We start from the raw sequence: 17,166 nt of genomic DNA, 5'->3' as shown, positions 1-17,166 counted from the left end.
CAAATTAAAACTACTTGATGGTAGGTCAGGAAGCCCACTGACACTAGTAAGTGCCCTAGGTTCCAAGTCTGACAAAGAAAATGATGCAGTAAACGTTTCATTTCAAGAGTCAGGACATAAAACTGAATACACAGTTAAGAAACAGCTCTTTTGCAGGTGTGCTTGTCTGTTGCAATGTCAAATGAAACTCAAAAGGATCCCCCATATGGTATGAACAACTGGTTATAGGAAAGAAGCTACCTAGCTCATTCTTAGCTTTTTAAAACAGGAAGAATGGAAGGAGAGCTCCATTTCCTCATACTTAGCCATAGAAAAGATGGGTAAGTATGAGGAAGCAGAGCTCTCCTTTCAAACCCCATCCATTTGGCAGCTAGATTAGCAACACATAACGAGTTACAGCAGCTTCAAGGAAACAGTTTGACTGATGGCCTTCAGAAATCCATTCTCCAGGAGAGAACAGTTGGAATGTATTAACGTACAGGTTATTATATTTTCTCCATGCACCTACATAGAGAGAAATTGTCACTTCTGCACAGATGGTTCTTACTGAAAGAGCTCATCACCACCTCTGACTGCATGCATTTGCAGTGTATTTATCCGGCCTCACTACTGACTGCTGGCTCAGCTACTTGTTCTGCATAGCTTACAGTCAAGAGCAATGACACATACCTTGTGAGCACTGGTCCAAGAACTTGGGAAAAAGCAGCCTGCAATACAAGAACAAAAGTTTACATACAGGCAGTTGGTATTACTTCTGCATGTCCAAATGAATGGAAGCATTTGAATCAAAGGGACACTGACAGCTGGAGTCTTACCACTCAACCCACTGTCATGTTGCCCTTCCCATATCTATACATAGGGATGTTCCAGTTATGTTAGCATTTTGAAGAGCTCTTCCCCCAGAACTTGCTGAAAAGCAAGTTGCCACCATGCAACCTATTCTGTATTCTAGGAACTCAGAAAGAAATTGAAGTAATATTGAAGTCTGTTTAAAAAAACAAACAACAAAAACAGGAATTGTGTTCAGCTTGCCCTAAAGAATTGTGCCTTCTGAATACAGGAGGGAATTCCTTCTGAGAAGATATTACATAATGCTTTCTGACCATTTGAGGCCACGTCTGCTATTGTATCAGACAAGTAGCGATTATTTTTATTAACATTTTCCCACAGAGAAATGCTGTGAACAGGAGACAGTACCTTATCTGTTTGTATTTAGCAACCTATCCCCTGTCCTGGCTTGCTGTTCAACGCTTTACCCTAGCAAATGAAAGAATCAAATCTCCAGAGCCATAAGCTTTCTGGGGCCAGGAAAGGATTTTGCTCCTCTTGACTGCAAAAGTTGTAAGTCAAACATCAAAAATCACTCTTTTTGACACTCATGGTGAAACTGCCAAAGTTTTCCAACTGAAAGATTTGTCATTGGCAGTCCATGGCTCATTTGTAAGCTCTTATCAGCACAAACTTCAAAGTGAGACATAAATAGTCTACAGCCTAGGCTAAGCCTCTTCCTTCAATTGCTACTGCACTCCAGTAGGCAAACAATGTTAGTCAAAGGCTTGCAGGCTATTGCTGCTATAAATACCACACTCAGTGCCATGACCACAAAACACTGAGGGAAGGAATTGGTCTCTACTATAACTTGGAAAAGAACAAGTTTGAAGAGCAACTCCAGCATCCATTCACCAACATTTTATGTAGTTCCTATAGCTTACAATCTTGGCTATGAAAATCCCAAAAAGCAGCAAGGTAACACGTATTATTGGCTAGTGTAAAGCACAGAAGTTAATGGTTCACGTTTTGAGAACCACACTATTTTAAAATGTTACCTATTTGGCTTTCTAATGGATTTATTTACCTGACTCTGGGGTAATCCAGGATATCAGATTTTTAATACTTGCAATGCTTTTGCCTCTCTGCTTTGCCATTCTTTTTCACTACGTTTGACTGCTTTCCTTACGCTCCACGCTTTAAATACAGGAAATCTTCATTTAACATTCCAAAACAGTGATATAAACAATAACCCCAAATGAGATGTGTATCCCACTTACACAACACTCATAAGAAAATGAATGACTACAAAAAAAAAAAGAACACAAAGCAGGACAACTATCCAGATTTAACAAAATATTATTCACATTACACATTATTGGAGGAGCATGCTAATGCCTCGTTCATCCTTCCACACAATAAAGTTCTATTAATATTGTGTATAATTACACACCTAGTCCAAATCAAATTTCATTATTATGAACCCAATGCTGAAAGTTCATCCAAGACCAACCACCTAAATCACCTAACAGTTCTGAGGGATTTAAGACAGTTATGGCATTTAGCCATCACACAGCCTGTTATCATAACAGTGACCCCAAACTCATAAATAACCCATTCTCAGACTGCTAAAAATATTCTGTAGTGTACCTGTGCTCTATATAGCAGCTCAGTGGCTCAACACAAGTATTAACTGCCCCAATGATGAAAGAAGACTTCACATCTGGGTCAGGATGAGTTTGTAGAGCCTGCACGACATCAATAACATCAGTATATCTGTAAGAGAACAAAACAAAACAAGGTTTCAGAGGAACAGAGCAAAATCTTTCGGCATCACCTCTCCTTCCTATCTCTCATCATCTAGAAGGTTGAAAACTCATGTAGCTAAAAAAGAATTAAAAGTAAGGACTGCCATGTTGGATGGGGCCCTGGGCCACTTGACCACTGGTGGCCCCCTGACCCACAGCAGGGGTGAGGAATGATACCATTATTTAACATCTCTTCCAACCCAAAACTGTTCTTTTTTCTACGAAATGGAAGGAGAAAAAAATACGAAAAGATGGTAAATACTGAAGGGAAAAAAAATAACGATTAGTTCTTATCCTTATTGCACCATGTTCATTCTCTGTTTAAAAAAGAAAATAAGCAAGACATGCAGCACCTCAGGCTTTCAAGTTTCTATTTTGACGGAAAAAACACCACAAACTGAATGGGCATTTACTTCTAAAAACTACAAATTTGTTCATTAATGATTGTCTGGCATTCACTGGTCTTTCAAAAGTTGATGGCACCGTTCGTAGCCGAGAGAGATGATTATAGCCTGTATTTCATACCATATCACACTTCTTGAAATTAAATTCCTTTCTGAAGCTGCACAAATTAGAAGTTACCAAAACGTTCCCAGTCATCTAATGCCTCAAACACAATGGATCTTCCTCTGAAAGAAATAGGGAGGTGCTCCACCCTCATTTTTCATCAAAACAATTTCAGTATTTTTGCAACCTTACAAAGAAAACGGTACGTGAAAGGTACAACATGAAGCTAGCTAATGCTTTTCTGCATTCTTTAACAATTACAACATTTATTGTGTATTTTACTATTTTGTTAGTTGCAAAGTATAGGTCTGTTGCCAATAATTCATTTGTGTACCAACAGGAACTACAATATGCAACCCTCTCTCTATGCATTACAGTAATGCTACAGAGAGACATTCAAGAATATTCACCTGCAGCTCTAGAGTGCAGCTGGCAACATAATCTCATGTTGTCTGTGCTCTATTGTCCATGCCTAAGTCTATGGCTTTAAATATGGGCAACCAGGGCTCTTATAGGTCTGAAGGAGATGTGAGAATACAAACATGAAGACAAAACTGATGAATGTGAGCATGAAACAGCCTTGGAAGGACCATCATCTCTCTATCTAGGATGTCTGGGGCTGTTGTGGGGGGGGACAGGAATATCTGTTCCACTGGAGTGCTATTTAACAACAGAATCACACAATGAACAGGTTGGAAGGGACCTCAAGGATCATGAAGCTCCAACCCCCTGCCACACGCAGGGCCACCAACCTCCACATTTCATACCAGCCCAGGCTGCCCAGGGCCCCATCCAACCTGGCCTTGAACACCTCCAGGGATGGACGAGGCATCCACAGCCTCTCTGGGCAGCTGTTCCAGCACCTCACCACTCTCTCTGTAAAGAACCTCCCCCTGACATCCAAACTAAATCTTCCCTTCTTCAACTTAAAACCATTTAGTCAACAGACTAGGGTACAGCTGGAAAGGATAAGAGGCCAAAAGCCAATCTCTCAAACAGAGGATATAGACCAAATTCAGTCCTTCCTCCCATGTCAAGAAAGGAAGACTTTGCATATTTGTGGGTATTTTTTCCTGCAGTGTAGCAGCAAGCAATAAAATTAACAAGCAGCAGGAAAGTCGAGTTTAGCGTGTACATTAAACAGAACTAAGAGAGAACCATGCATTAGAACTGAAACGTGAATGCCTGCAAGTGATGGAAGTACACTAAAAACACCTTGGAAACAGGAAGTGAACAGAAAATCCCCTACTCTGTGCTACAGTCCAAACAAAGTTCAAACACTTACCCTTGCAAGACCACTAACAGCCGTTTGCTCCTCCTGGCATAGGTGGACTGACGGACGCTGTGCTTTTGCTGAGCCTCCAGGACACCAGAGAGATAACGCTGGAAGTGGGCTGCACTAAAACACTCAGGGCTATCCATAGTCTGTCGATAAACTAACCACCTGAAACAACAGAAAACAACAACAAAATAAGTGTTCTGACATCATGTTTCCATTTACTTTTTGTTTCGACCCACCAAAAAGAAACCCGACAATCCTCAAGACTCCACATCTCTTATAACAGGTGGAAAAGTGGAATTTACTTAGTTTTCTATCATTTCAGCATGAACACATTCCTTCAATCAGTGCCAAAAGGGTTTGTGCTTTCTCCTTGTTGTGTTTTTGTTTCTGTGTTTTTCTTTTTTGACACAAATGATGCACATCATCACATGAGCAATTCTGATCTTCATTCACAATGCAGTTATCAGAACTTAAACTGATGTGATTTGAGAACTCTGGGCATGAAAATATTTCACTGCGAGATGTAATAACAGCGTTTGTGTGGAAAGCTTACTGAAAGTTGGCATTACAGACCATTCAAAACCCACCTGAAGCGCTCACCCTAGAAAAACAACCACCAAGATATTCCACATCAGCTTGCTAATACGAAGACTCTGAGTTAAAAGTGACACAAGACAACAGTCCAGAACCTTGCAGAGATTCAACTCTCTACGGTGCTTGGCTGTAAGATTTAAAATGTCTTGTTTCCCAGATCAAAGATCTATATTAATACATAGAAGGGTAAATCCCTACAGCGGATTTGTCTTTTTGCAATACATGTCCTGAATACACCTCCCTGCTGCACATACAGAATGGGAAGTAGGGCAGATTAAAAACAATGCTGTTGAAAGGATCATTAATACAGTCTTTTCTCCAAGAAGAAATGATGCATTACCACGTAACTCAGTAAATGGAAGCTCCTAACATTGTGAACAAGTTCACTTCCATGCTTCAGACAGGATTCATTTGGCCCTTTTATGATTCAGCTGCCCACAGCATCAGTGGCAGTTCCAGATAGATCAGATCTATAATGACACCTCTGATATTTGGAATAAGGAATATCAACAAAGAATTTTTGTGGTGGTTTTTTTTTTTCTCTGAATCTACCTTGCATTGCAGTTAAATGAGATACCCAAAATAATTGAGTTGTACTCATTTAGTGCTTCCCCATCAAAAATACACCCTAGCCTGTGCGGTGCAGAAACTATTTAAAAGTCCTTGGTAATAATTACAAGAATAAATTCAATAATACAGAATATTACAGAATATTACAAATATACAGAATAATACAGAAACCGAGATATTCTTTTAAAAAAGTGAAGCATTCCTAATTCTATTTCCTTCACATCGAGCAGCTCTGGTGATACACAACACCACTGCTATGGACACTGAAACCAGAACCATACGAACCTCCCATGCTCCTTGTTAAAAGTGATGAGAAAAGCACAGAGATCACTGGAGCGACATCCTGGAAGGCCTGTTATGATGGTGATAACCACCTGAAACACAGGGGAGGAAAGGGAAGAACCTGAAAGATCAGAAATGAGCCTGCAACGTATGCACATAATGCTCTATCTCCATAAAACCTCAAATCAAAATACAAAAATCAAGTGGCATTAATTCACACAAACAGCAAGGCAGTGAACAATGAGTGTAAAGCATTTACATACTCAATCAGATAATAGATCATTTAAGAAAGATGTTTTATCATTGTTTTTATACCTTAAATACAATGAAAGGATAATCAGATACAACAGACTATTATCAAAAAACCATTACATCAAAACCTTACCTTAAAATCTACACTAATGTAAATATCAATGCAAATGTGAGACAGAACACTGCAGACACCAAACAGATTATGATGAAAAGGGTAAATTTAAATACATACAACAGTGTTTGAGAAAACAGCTCCAAGGAAGTGATGATGTATTTTGAACAGCCCTGCTGTCAAACACAGAGAAACACCAGGTTTCTGAAACTGAATGCTGAGTGTGTCGTAAGGAAAACTGATGACAGCTTTAAGCAAAACTCTGTGCAGCTTTGAGGAGGACTGGGAAGAGGCTGCACAGTAACAGCTCCAACATGGCAAGAGTTTTTCTGCATACAGCAGCCCTGCTGCCATTCTTTGCATTCTTTGAGGTGTTCAGAGAGGTATCAGAGCAGAGAAAACAGAGAAAGAGCTAGAGTGCAACTCCAAAGCATATATAGCTCTAAACCATGTGGTACAGAGGCAAGCAAATGAGCTCTGGAAATGTGGTTAAAAACCACTCTGTGCTGTGCTGAAGGAAATTACTCTGGTAATGGTTCCTATTACTAACAGATTAATTACCTCTTCCAGATTCTAGCCACATTATTGCTGAAGACAGTCACCTGTACATTATTTGTATCCTGTCTTATTTTGGATGCTCACAGGCATTGAGTATATATAATAAATATAGAGGAAAAGATTGAGTGCTTTATAGAAACTGGTATGAATGTTAAAAGAATCTTTAACCATTCACAAAGACATTTAAACCAACTTTAAAAATCAGATCTAAAACCAGAAGGAAGGGCTTATTATTTAATACTTAAATTAAGTGTCAGTATGGTGGCTGAGCTAGACCCTAGGAAATAAGGCTGTCATCATATTACAATATTCAGAGAAAAAGGCAGATTCCTGCTGCCTTGGTTTTCTTGCTGACAGCAGACTTCAAATGCTGGAAAGTTACAAAGAAATAATTTCTACTGAAATCCTATTTAAAGCACCCCGTAAGTTTGACAATTGTTGCTGCCCCTATAGAGAACAGAATGTTCCTCAGATAATATCAGCAAATGTTAAATATCATGTGCTACCTCCATGCTATTTAAAGGACTTATGTTCCAGAGAACAATTCCATTAAATTATTCAGCAATTCATAAAAACAAACTACTGCTTCGGGGCTGAATCTCTGGACATGAGAGAAAAATGTTCAGTTGAAGATCTGCTCCTCATTTTCTGCCTCTATTTTATCAGGTTGAAGGGCCATCAGCACTTCCAAAAGATTGTTTATATGAAAAAGAAAAAATAAGTCACATCAACAGGGAAACAGGACAGGGCAATTTATTCTAAGGAACAGACTTGAAGCAAGCTCAGGATGAACTGGTGGTACTGGAAAGGAGGCAGAGAGGGTTTACATCTGTCTTGCAATGGATGACACTGCATCATAGAACGGCTTGGGTTGGAAGGGACCTCAAGCATCACCAAGCTCCAACCTCCCTGCCACATGCAGGGCCACCAACCTCCACATTTAATACCAGACCAGGCTGCCCAGGGCCCCATCCAACCTGGCATTGATCACCTCCAGGGTCAGGGCATCCACAGCCTCTCCGGATAATTATGTAGCAAACAGGACCAGGGATGGGAGGCAATGCTGTACTGCTTGCTTACCTTATCGCTTTCGGCTCTGCTGTCAGGAATGGTTTCTGACTGTTGCAATAAAATAGGAAGATGTGCTGACATTATTGGCTCACGACTGACACTGCTGACAGCGAAGTGCTGCATGAACCTTTCAGGAAAGAAAAGATATGTTCTCCCAGTTAAGAGCAAAATACTTCATTTGTATAACTAGCTGGGAAATTACTCCAGTAGCATTGTGAAAAGGTCAAACAGAAGCTTCCCAGGGAGGAAATAATTCAAAATAATTCAAAAACATATCAAGTGGGAAGACAGGCTTAGTACATAAGCAATTTCTAGACAAGCATTACGTGCACCAAAATATTTTTTGCACTGTTCCTTTTGAGCCTAATCCCTCAGAAATAGAAATCATTTCTCACCTCTCTAACTCTGGGAGGGCAGCAGATATTTTCAGCTCATTGCATCTTTCCCCAGAAGGAAAAGACAAAGAACTGAACAGCTTCTGAACACTGGAATGCCTAAAAAAGCACAGAATTAATTGGTTACTTGAAAGAAAAGCCTAGAAGTTTTTCTTCTTTAAACCAGATGGCACAAAAAAGGAACAACAAAAGAGCGTTGCATTAAGAATGCAGCAATTTCTTTTTGAATCGTTATCAAAATCTGTGTCAGCATTTTCCTGATGACAGCACATAGTTAACCTACAATTACACGTAGCACGAACTTACAGTCTCTTTTGTTCCACAGACAGGAATCCTTCCTGGACAACCCTTAAAGATAATCCTGAGTTTGTCTGGTTTTGCCATGAAGAGAAAACCTGCAACAGCAAAGGACAACTCATAAGAATCATTAGTTTGCAAAATTTGTGTTAAGACTTGCCTTCATTCACCTATAAGATACATTCATTTTAGCTAGCCTTACAACTGTCTTTCACAATACTGGTTTTGTTGAAAGTATTCAAAACATGGAGTAAGTCTCCACAGATCAGATTTGAAAGCTTTACCAGACTGGAATTACTTTAAGAAATAACTTGATTGAAGCAGCTCAGTTTCACATTTATCACTCAGTCCTGGCATGCCTAACTACTACAAATGCAAAGCACTTACAGTCCAACTGCAGCACAGCAGGAACTGAATTTATATATATCTCCTTTAATTACTGTTCTAATTACCATTAGGTAAGACTGCAGCAACCTTATTTCTAGAAATTTAAGAAAAAATGCCTTTTCACAACCTACTAAGTCCTCATTTCTCTAGGGAACAGTATTTTGGCTGACATCCTATTGCTCTGGCCAAGTCACATTAATATGAATGGCATTCTGAAACTAGAAATCAGATTCAGATGAATCATGCAGTCGTTTAAGCATTCAGTATTTCCCTTCTTCTCCTAAGTAAAGGCAACTGCCATTGTCATTTTTCACAATAATTTTCTACAAGACGAAACAATTTGGGCAGTGTGAGGAGGAAGACTGCTTGCCATTAACAAATAGGCATCCCAAGCACAATGAACACCGAGACAAAACACATGAAAATAAAATAAAGTTGTGATATTAACAAAAGCCTGAATTGCTTCTGCAGAACGAGCCACGCAGCCAAAGAAATAATGGCTTCAAGAAACGTGTAGAAGAGACCAAGGAAAATGGCTACGAGGGATGGGAAGAGGGATTGGTAAACAGAAAAATGTGCTCTTTAGAAGTCAAAGGGCTGGGTGAAAATGCAGGTCAGATTGGGTGAGAACTTGTAAAAAGAAACCAAGACAACTGGTTTACAAAAAGTGTCCCTTTTGTATGACTGAAAAGAGAGGAAAAAAGCTGCTACAGTATTATAAAATACGGAGAAAACCAGAGAGAATCCCGAAGCCTAAGCAAGGCCACCTCAACTATTAATTACAGTGAAGATGTGAGAGAAACTGCTGCCTCTTTGCAGGATCCTCCAACCAGATTCTATTGCTGCGTGCTTTAAGTCTTGCAACCAACACTGCAGTTAAAAGGAATAGAAAGCACTGAGATCTGAAGGGATGGGGAACTGCTGTTTTCTATTTCAAGGGGGGCTTAAAGTAATTAGATCATACTTACACGAAGTCTGTTAAACGAGGCACCACATGTGATACAACTGCAGAAGAGTAAAACCACGAGCTGCAGTTCAGTGAATCCTTGCAGCTACTGGTCTGTTGAGCAACAAACGTGTCTACAGAACTCCAGCTGTACGTGGTTTTAGAATAGATTTTGGAGAAAAGCAATAAACGGCTGAAGAAAGACACTAACAAAATATAATACCTGATTCACATGGCTTACATACTGAGGAACACCTGGTCTCATGCACAGTCTTCGTTCATGAGATACCACCTCCTAGACAAACGATACGTTTCATCCATTTGAACTCGAGCAAAGTTTGATGCCAGATCAGAAACTGATAAATCCTAAAAACTGTGACTTGGTTGCTTAAGAGTAGGTTCCCTGACATCATCTGCAATGAATGTGGTATGAACTGAAGTGAATCAACAGGATTGTGAGGAAACTAAGTTGGATGACCATCGTGGAGCGCTGTGATGCTTTATAGAACAACAACTATCTAATGAATAACAGTGAAATGCACCAGACAAAAATATGAGGCAGGTAAGAAAGAAAGCAAGAATGAAGACACAAGCACTACTAGAATCAGCTGGAGTGTCAATGGTGTAATAATTGAATCATTACAGTTGGAAAAGACCACAAGGATCATCAAAGTCCAACCGCCAACCCGTCACTGTCATGCCTACTAAACATGCCCCAGTAGAAGGGGACCTGAAGGTGTTCCTCAGAAAAAAGGTCTGCTATCTGTTAACTCTAGACAATACCACAGAATCATAGAATGGCCTGGATTGAAAAGAACCACAATGATCATCTGGTTCCAACCCCCTTGCTGTGTACAGGGTCACCAACCAGCAGACCAGGCTGCCCAGAGCCACATCCAGCCTGGCCTCGAATGCCTGCAGGGATGGGGCATCCAAAACCTCCTTGGGCAGCCTGTTCCAATGAAGTAGTAGTGCAAATTCAAACTGCAGGCAACTCTGAACTACTGATGAGCACTGTTATTTTGTCTATAGAAGAAACAAATACCCCTCTCTACAATACAGCACACAGTTTGGATGTCTACAGTCAAAAAAGAAACAAATCAAAAGAGAACTATTACAATGATTAGAGGCAAGGAGAACATTTTTATAACGGCAGACTAAAAAGGATCTGGTTTTATTTCATCAGGCCAAATAAGCCAGAAAGAATAGGTCTGAAATCTCTGAATAGCTCAAACATTCCCACTGGGAAAACTAAATAAAACCAGGTTTAAAAGTAGACCTAATAAAATCAGTTAGAAATTCAAAACCAAACAAAACATCCCCAGCCAAACACAGTGGGAGAAGTCAAAGCACTTAAGATAAAAGAAGGAGAAATTTTATGGAGTCATTAATGTTACCAGTGGGGACTGTACACATTGATCTAGGTGGTCTTTTCCAGTCCAGGCTTATGATCGCCTGCTAAAACCCCTGTGAACTCCTAAAATCTCCAGACTCACTTCCTCAAAAGCTATTGTTATAAAGTTTTGCTTATTAAAAGCCTCTGCATTCGAATGCATGAGGCCAATTTACTCAGAAAATAGTACAATGCCATATGGGATACTTAAAGACTTAAACCAAACTTCCCAAAGGATCACAATCCGAACGTGTCTAACCACAAGAAACACAATAGAACCTCTGCCACTACATGCAATTGCTGTAGCCAATTATACACCAGCACTACATTTAAAATGCAACCACTAGAAAACAAGCCTTAGAGCAATCACTGACTTCAGAAGACAAAATGAAAGCACATGGTGACCATTAAGCCCTAACAAGCAGCACAATCACTAGAAATGCACACTAAGTTGAAGTTTCTCAGACTTAATGCAAATTCCTAAGACCAGGAGCAATCAGCTCTTGGGAAGGACTACAGGGCAGGGAGGCCTGAAGCCGTTTCAAATCTGCAGAAGAGTTGCCACAGCTCTTGCAGAAAAGCCAGATTCCTGGCTAGAAGAGATCCTCTGGAAGTCTCCATACCAACCTTCTGATGGAAGCAGGACAGACCAGCTTAGCCATTCATTGCCCCAACCAAGTTTCCAAAACCTTCAAAGCTGGAGATGTGCTTTCTGAGTTCCCTATTCCATTGCTGCAGCTCTCTCTGCTGAATACCACTCTCCTAATATTCAGTTTGCACCTTCAAAGCTGCAGTCTGTGGTTACCTCCCCTTGTTATCGGCCACTAATGAATAAGATCTCTGCAAAAGCCCTTCCTACAGTTGTAGGCTGCTATATCTTGGAAAAAGGTGAAATATGAAAGACAACAAGCAGTTTCTAAAAGCACAGCCCCCTTTCAATACTCTCCATCCATTTTCACAGAAGTTTTCAATCTATTTCCTAACCTGTTGCTCCATCAGTATTAACCACCTCTTCTCCCTTCCGAAGTGTGAGCATGGAGTTGCAAGGAAAGGTTTTGCTTGTGATAAACAACTGAAGAATGATTCCATATCTTAAGCTTTTCTGCATCTACTTACCAGATGACAAGCTTTAGCAGCTCTTTAATGTGAAAAACAAATCCCTTTTTCTTTGTAAACGTAGTTACTCAAGGCAGATGTTAACACATTCAATTCTTGTCTCTCAAACATGAAGGATAATTGTTTTGAATGTGGAGAAAAAAAAAGTTTCTAACCTTTATTTACTTTACCTGTGAATAAAAAGCTTTATAAATCTTGGTTTTGGGAAAAAGTGCAATCATCAAAAAGTTGTCTCGGGTATGGAATTCAATTGGTAGATGAGCAAGCAAGGAGCTTTTGAAGTCTACAAAGAGAGCAGCAACAATGCCAGTCGAATCCTAGAAAAGGAATAAACAAGATAATTTGTGAATAACAGTTATTAAAGTGAGGAAGAAAAAATCTTAAAATGTTAAACATATCAAGAAAGAAAAGTGAAAGTCACAGCTGGCACTCATAAAGGTCTTAATGGCTTAGCTTCCATAGAAGTGGTGTGCAGCAAGAATTACCTGCAGCCACTTGCACAACTTCTCACTTTCTACCTTGCAGCAATTAGCAATATCATAAACTTTAAAAGAAAGCATCTGAGATCGTTCCTACAAGCTTTGAATCCTTAAAAGCACGCACACACACAAAAAAAAACACTTTAGTTTTAATATCTATTCCTTCCCCCAAAAGGTAGAATTTTAGGCCTGCTGAAGCATTACAGAGCCACCCTTATCTCATAGAGTCATAATATCATCAAGGTTGGAAAATATCTCTAAGATCATCCAGTCCAACCATCCCCCTATGACCAAAACTCCCCACTAAGCCATGTCCCCCAGTTCAACATCTAAACGTTGAACAGCTCTATATCTACATCCACCCATCTCCTTTGACACAGGCACTCCAGAAGAGTAATGTCAATCTGACAGCAAGAGGATGGCATGGTGCTATTGCAAACTGAGCTGAAAGAACTCTCCTCACTGATTTTAAAAGAAGGCTCAAATTGGGGAACATTTACACAAGTAAATCAATTCAATGGTATCAATTCAGTGATATCTGCAAACAGGACCTCTACCCTTTGCTGACTCAGGGTTTAACTATAAAAGTCATCTCCTGAAGTCACTGAGGTTACTGAACAACAATAAGAAGGCATTCTAGGAGGAGAATTTCTCTTAAGTGAAAATGCTTTTAGCTTTTGGGCCCACAGACTTAGATCTGAATTCCACAGGGTAACAAAGATGTCATGAAGAGCAACTGAAAAGCAAACTCACACGCTGCAATCTGCATGTTGAATGCCCAATCTAATTATCACTCCATAATATTTATTCACTTGATGACTAACGACCAAAGCAAATACTAGATTCAAGTACTTACAAACATCAATACTTAGTAGAAATTAACTAAGTGTCTCTAAGCTTCATACAGTTAGGATGCCTTGCTAAACTTTACTGAGACATTGAACGCTACAGAAGAGAACTAAACCTGGAAGTTTGGAGACTGGGGGGCAAAGCAGCCTGCTGGATATTTTATTTTCTTTTACCCTCTAGGATGGCTGGTATTATGCTAGAACAGAACAGAGTGGTGCTTCACATCCCAGGGAAGTAGAGATTGAGTCTAGCTCTCACAAGATTGGAACAGGATGTTACTTGTTTTCAACCTTCACGGCAAAGCTTTGCGAGCAATGTGCCCTATCCTCCAGTGCTGGATGTCTATGATCCCCAATGACCAGTGCTGGATGTCTATGATCCCAAACAACTCCAGGAGCATAGTTGGCAGCTAGATGCTCAGAACAGAGAAGCTTATAACACATTAGAGGCAGAAATGCAAACTTTTGCAAGTCAGGGAGAGAAGCATCTTGAGACAGCTGCTAAGAAACTGTAGCTCTTTGTATCTTTTACTTGAATCCCAGCATTTAATTATCCTCCACTTTTCATCAATACTGTCGTCGCAATAACTTGAAGAAAAAACATGCTAACAATTACCCTTCTTCTCCTGACACTTCTTAACATTTAAGCTCCCCACCCTTGCATTACGCCAAGTCAGTTGAACAATAAAATGCTCCCTTGTCAAGGTTTAACTTGACACAAAAATCTGGCACCAGGTCAAGAATGATATCCAGGTCCCATAAATAGCAAGTTTTATGAAAGTGAGTGTCTTGAGTCAAACAATAGAAGGAAGGTCAGTGTTAAAATAGCTTCTTAAACGACCACGGGGCAAGCAATACGATGTACAAGACAAGGCAGCTAAGGTAAGATTCTCTCCATCGTTTTGAATAACACACTTTGATTGTATTTTACTGTTTTCTTCCATTATATGATGAAATGGAGGCTACACAATGCCTTCTGGAGGTCACTGAACAAAAGTGTAAAGCTGCACCAGAAGAGAACAGAAATTAAAGGAAACAAAGATTTTTTTGGAGGGTGCTTAGCAAACAATAACCTACCCAAATAACCTCTTTTCCACCCTTGAAAAGCAATGGTTAAGGCAGCGTGCCTGCCTTGAAGAGGAAAGCAAAAAGCTTTGCAGCCATGGACCTAACTTAATTTCACTAAGCCAGAAAGGCAGACTGTTAGGTGGCAAGAGTTAGCAAACTACGTGGAGAGACATAAATTGATCATGAGAATGGCAGAAATATGCGCCTCACAGCGTGTCTTTTAGCACCATTACTTGGCGTGTGCACAATCACAAGCAGCACGTCGTTCTGTTTCACCTCTCAGCCTGGAGAACACGGAGCAATCCCACCCTGCACCCTGTCAGTTACACAACACCCTACGACATGAGACAGACGCTCTCGTGACCCTTGGAGATAAGGAGTGCACTGCCACAAATGTTGGGCTGAAGGTTAAATGTATTTTGAACAGAATGCAGAATTTCACCCTCTGACACAGCGCAGGATTTCACAGTGCCTTGAGCTTCTCTCTGCCTGGTCTGTCTAGGTGTTTTATGAATGCTACATTCAGCATTTTCTCTTTCATTAAAGAGCAATTTTACACAGTTAAAACATTGTCTAATAACTCACCTCTATTCCTTAAAGCTTCACGGACCAATAACAGACTTAGCCAACCAATGCTAAAACTACAGATCCTAGAATCATGGAATGGCCTGGGTTGAAAAGGACCACAACGACCATCCAGTTTCAACCCCCCTGCCATGTGCAGGGTTGCCAAACAGCAGACCAGGCTGCCCAGAGCCACATCCAGCCTGGGGATATGTTTGCATCACTTACTAGTTTTATACACACTCAAAAACACAACTAACGTTGAACACTTTGAATCAGTACCCTCGAAGCAAGGCTTCGATTTGATTAAATTTGATTTAAAAGTTTATGATAGAAGGAACAAACAAAACCACTCACCCCATCATACAGAGAAATGGAATTGATATGGTCCTTTGAAATGGAAATGCTGCCATGGTGGGGATCGCAGAATAGAATGCCATCTGAGAAGAAGTACAATTTGCCTGCCATTTGAAAGGAAAAAAACAAGAGTCGTTTAGAGATATATCAGTATCTCAGCACTGTGTGAAGAATGTCTCTTCTGTCTGAGGAACAAACTCTGTTCTTGCAGGATCTTATCATATTTTCTGTGGAATATACCTCAGCAAAATTTTGCAGTAGCTTTCAGGCAGCACCCAGCACAGTTATCTGTTGCTCATTGGGTCTCACTGAAGAGAGAAGTAATCATGGCTATGTTTATGTCTGCATTTGCTTTAGTCTTACCCCTTGAATCTCACTGATCATGAAAATCATCAGATCAGAAAGGCTCGCAGGCATACAGCAAAGTGACAAAATGATAACAACTATCATGCAGACATTAAAAAAATAGATGTTTGAGGCGATGGTTTCCCTTTACTTTCTCATTAAGACGAGTCCTCTGCCTGCAGACTCGTCTTGTTTCTCTCACATACACCAAAGCACCCATTTCACACCCACTCCAAACACATGCCTCGCACACACTGCCTAAACACTTCATCACTGCCTCAGATGCATAATAGCACTGTCAGGATGGCCGAGCGGTCTAAGGCGCTGCGTTCAGGTCGCAGTCTCCCCTGGAGGCGTGGGTTCGAATCCCACTTCTGACAAGTTGTCATTTTTCTCAGTGGGCCCCCAGCACCTCACTCTGGGCTGCTCTGTTTGAGCAGCAGTTGGACCGCAGGACCCCTTCCTAACACTGAAACACTGACTGTGCTGGAGTTCTGAGACAGCTTCCTGCAGCAGCAATTTTCCTGCATGCCACTGCGTGCTATAGCAGAGAGGAGACACAGAATTAATTTGTCTCTTTTTTTCATGATGTCTTACAGAATCACAGAACGGCCAGGGTCAGAAGGGACCTCAAGGATCATGAAGCTCCAACCCCCTGCCACATGCAGGGCCACCAACCTCCACATTTCATAGCAGCCCAGGCTGCCCAGGGCCCCATCCAATCTGACCCTGAACACCTCCAGGGATGGACGGGGCATCCACAGCCTCTCTGGGCAGCTGTTCCAGCACCTCACCACTCTCTCTCTCAAGAACTTCCCCCTCACATCCAACCTCAATCTCCCCTCCCTCAACTTCAAACCATTTCCCCTTGTCCTGCTGTTATCTACCCTTTCACAGGGACGGCTCCCCTCCTGTTTGTAGGCTCCCTTTAGGTACTGAAAGGCTGCAATGAGGTCTCTCAAGAGCTTTCTCTTCTCCATGCTGAACAAGCCCAGCTCCCTCAGTCTGTCTTCATAGGGGAGGTGCTCCAGCCCTCTGCTCATCTTTGTGGCTCCTCTGGACCCTCTCCAACAGTTTCCTGTCTTTCTTGTACTGGGGGCTCCAGACCTGGACACAGCACTGCAGATGGGGCCTCACATGGCAGAGTAGAAGGGGACAATCACCTCC

General features: G+C 40.9%; 1 protein-coding gene and 1 non-coding gene across 2 annotated transcripts in view; one reads left to right on the top strand and one right to left on the bottom strand.

Annotated features, from left to right (window-relative positions):
• DNAAF9 (dynein axonemal assembly factor 9) overlaps positions 1-17,166 on the bottom strand; it is a 67,387-nt gene that overhangs the window by 14,193 nt on the left and 36,028 nt on the right. Inside the window, exons 21-29 of the mRNA XM_052681833.1 lie at positions 15,655-15,758; positions 12,509-12,655; positions 8,506-8,594; positions 8,200-8,298; positions 7,814-7,931; positions 5,815-5,903; positions 4,369-4,527; positions 2,419-2,544; positions 670-707 (exon numbers count right to left, since the gene is read on the bottom strand). Coding sequence (XP_052537793.1) covers positions 670-707; positions 2,419-2,544; positions 4,369-4,527; positions 5,815-5,903; positions 7,814-7,931; positions 8,200-8,298; positions 8,506-8,594; positions 12,509-12,655; positions 15,655-15,758 — 969 coding nt within the window. The remainder of the gene's footprint in view (positions 1-669; positions 708-2,418; positions 2,545-4,368; positions 4,528-5,814; positions 5,904-7,813; positions 7,932-8,199; positions 8,299-8,505; positions 8,595-12,508; positions 12,656-15,654; positions 15,759-17,166) is intronic.
• On the top strand, positions 16,297-16,379 carry TRNAL-CAG (transfer RNA leucine (anticodon CAG)). The gene has a single exon. It is a non-coding gene; the product is annotated as a tRNA-Leu (tRNA).

The sequence above is a fragment of the Tympanuchus pallidicinctus genome, unplaced genomic scaffold, assembly GCF_026119805.1.
Source record: "Tympanuchus pallidicinctus isolate F22 unplaced genomic scaffold, pur_lepc_1.0 scaffold2, whole genome shotgun sequence".
In the NCBI taxonomy this organism is placed as follows: Eukaryota; Metazoa; Chordata; class Aves; order Galliformes; family Phasianidae; genus Tympanuchus; species Tympanuchus pallidicinctus.
This window is presented reverse-complemented; position numbering and strand designations above follow the sequence as displayed.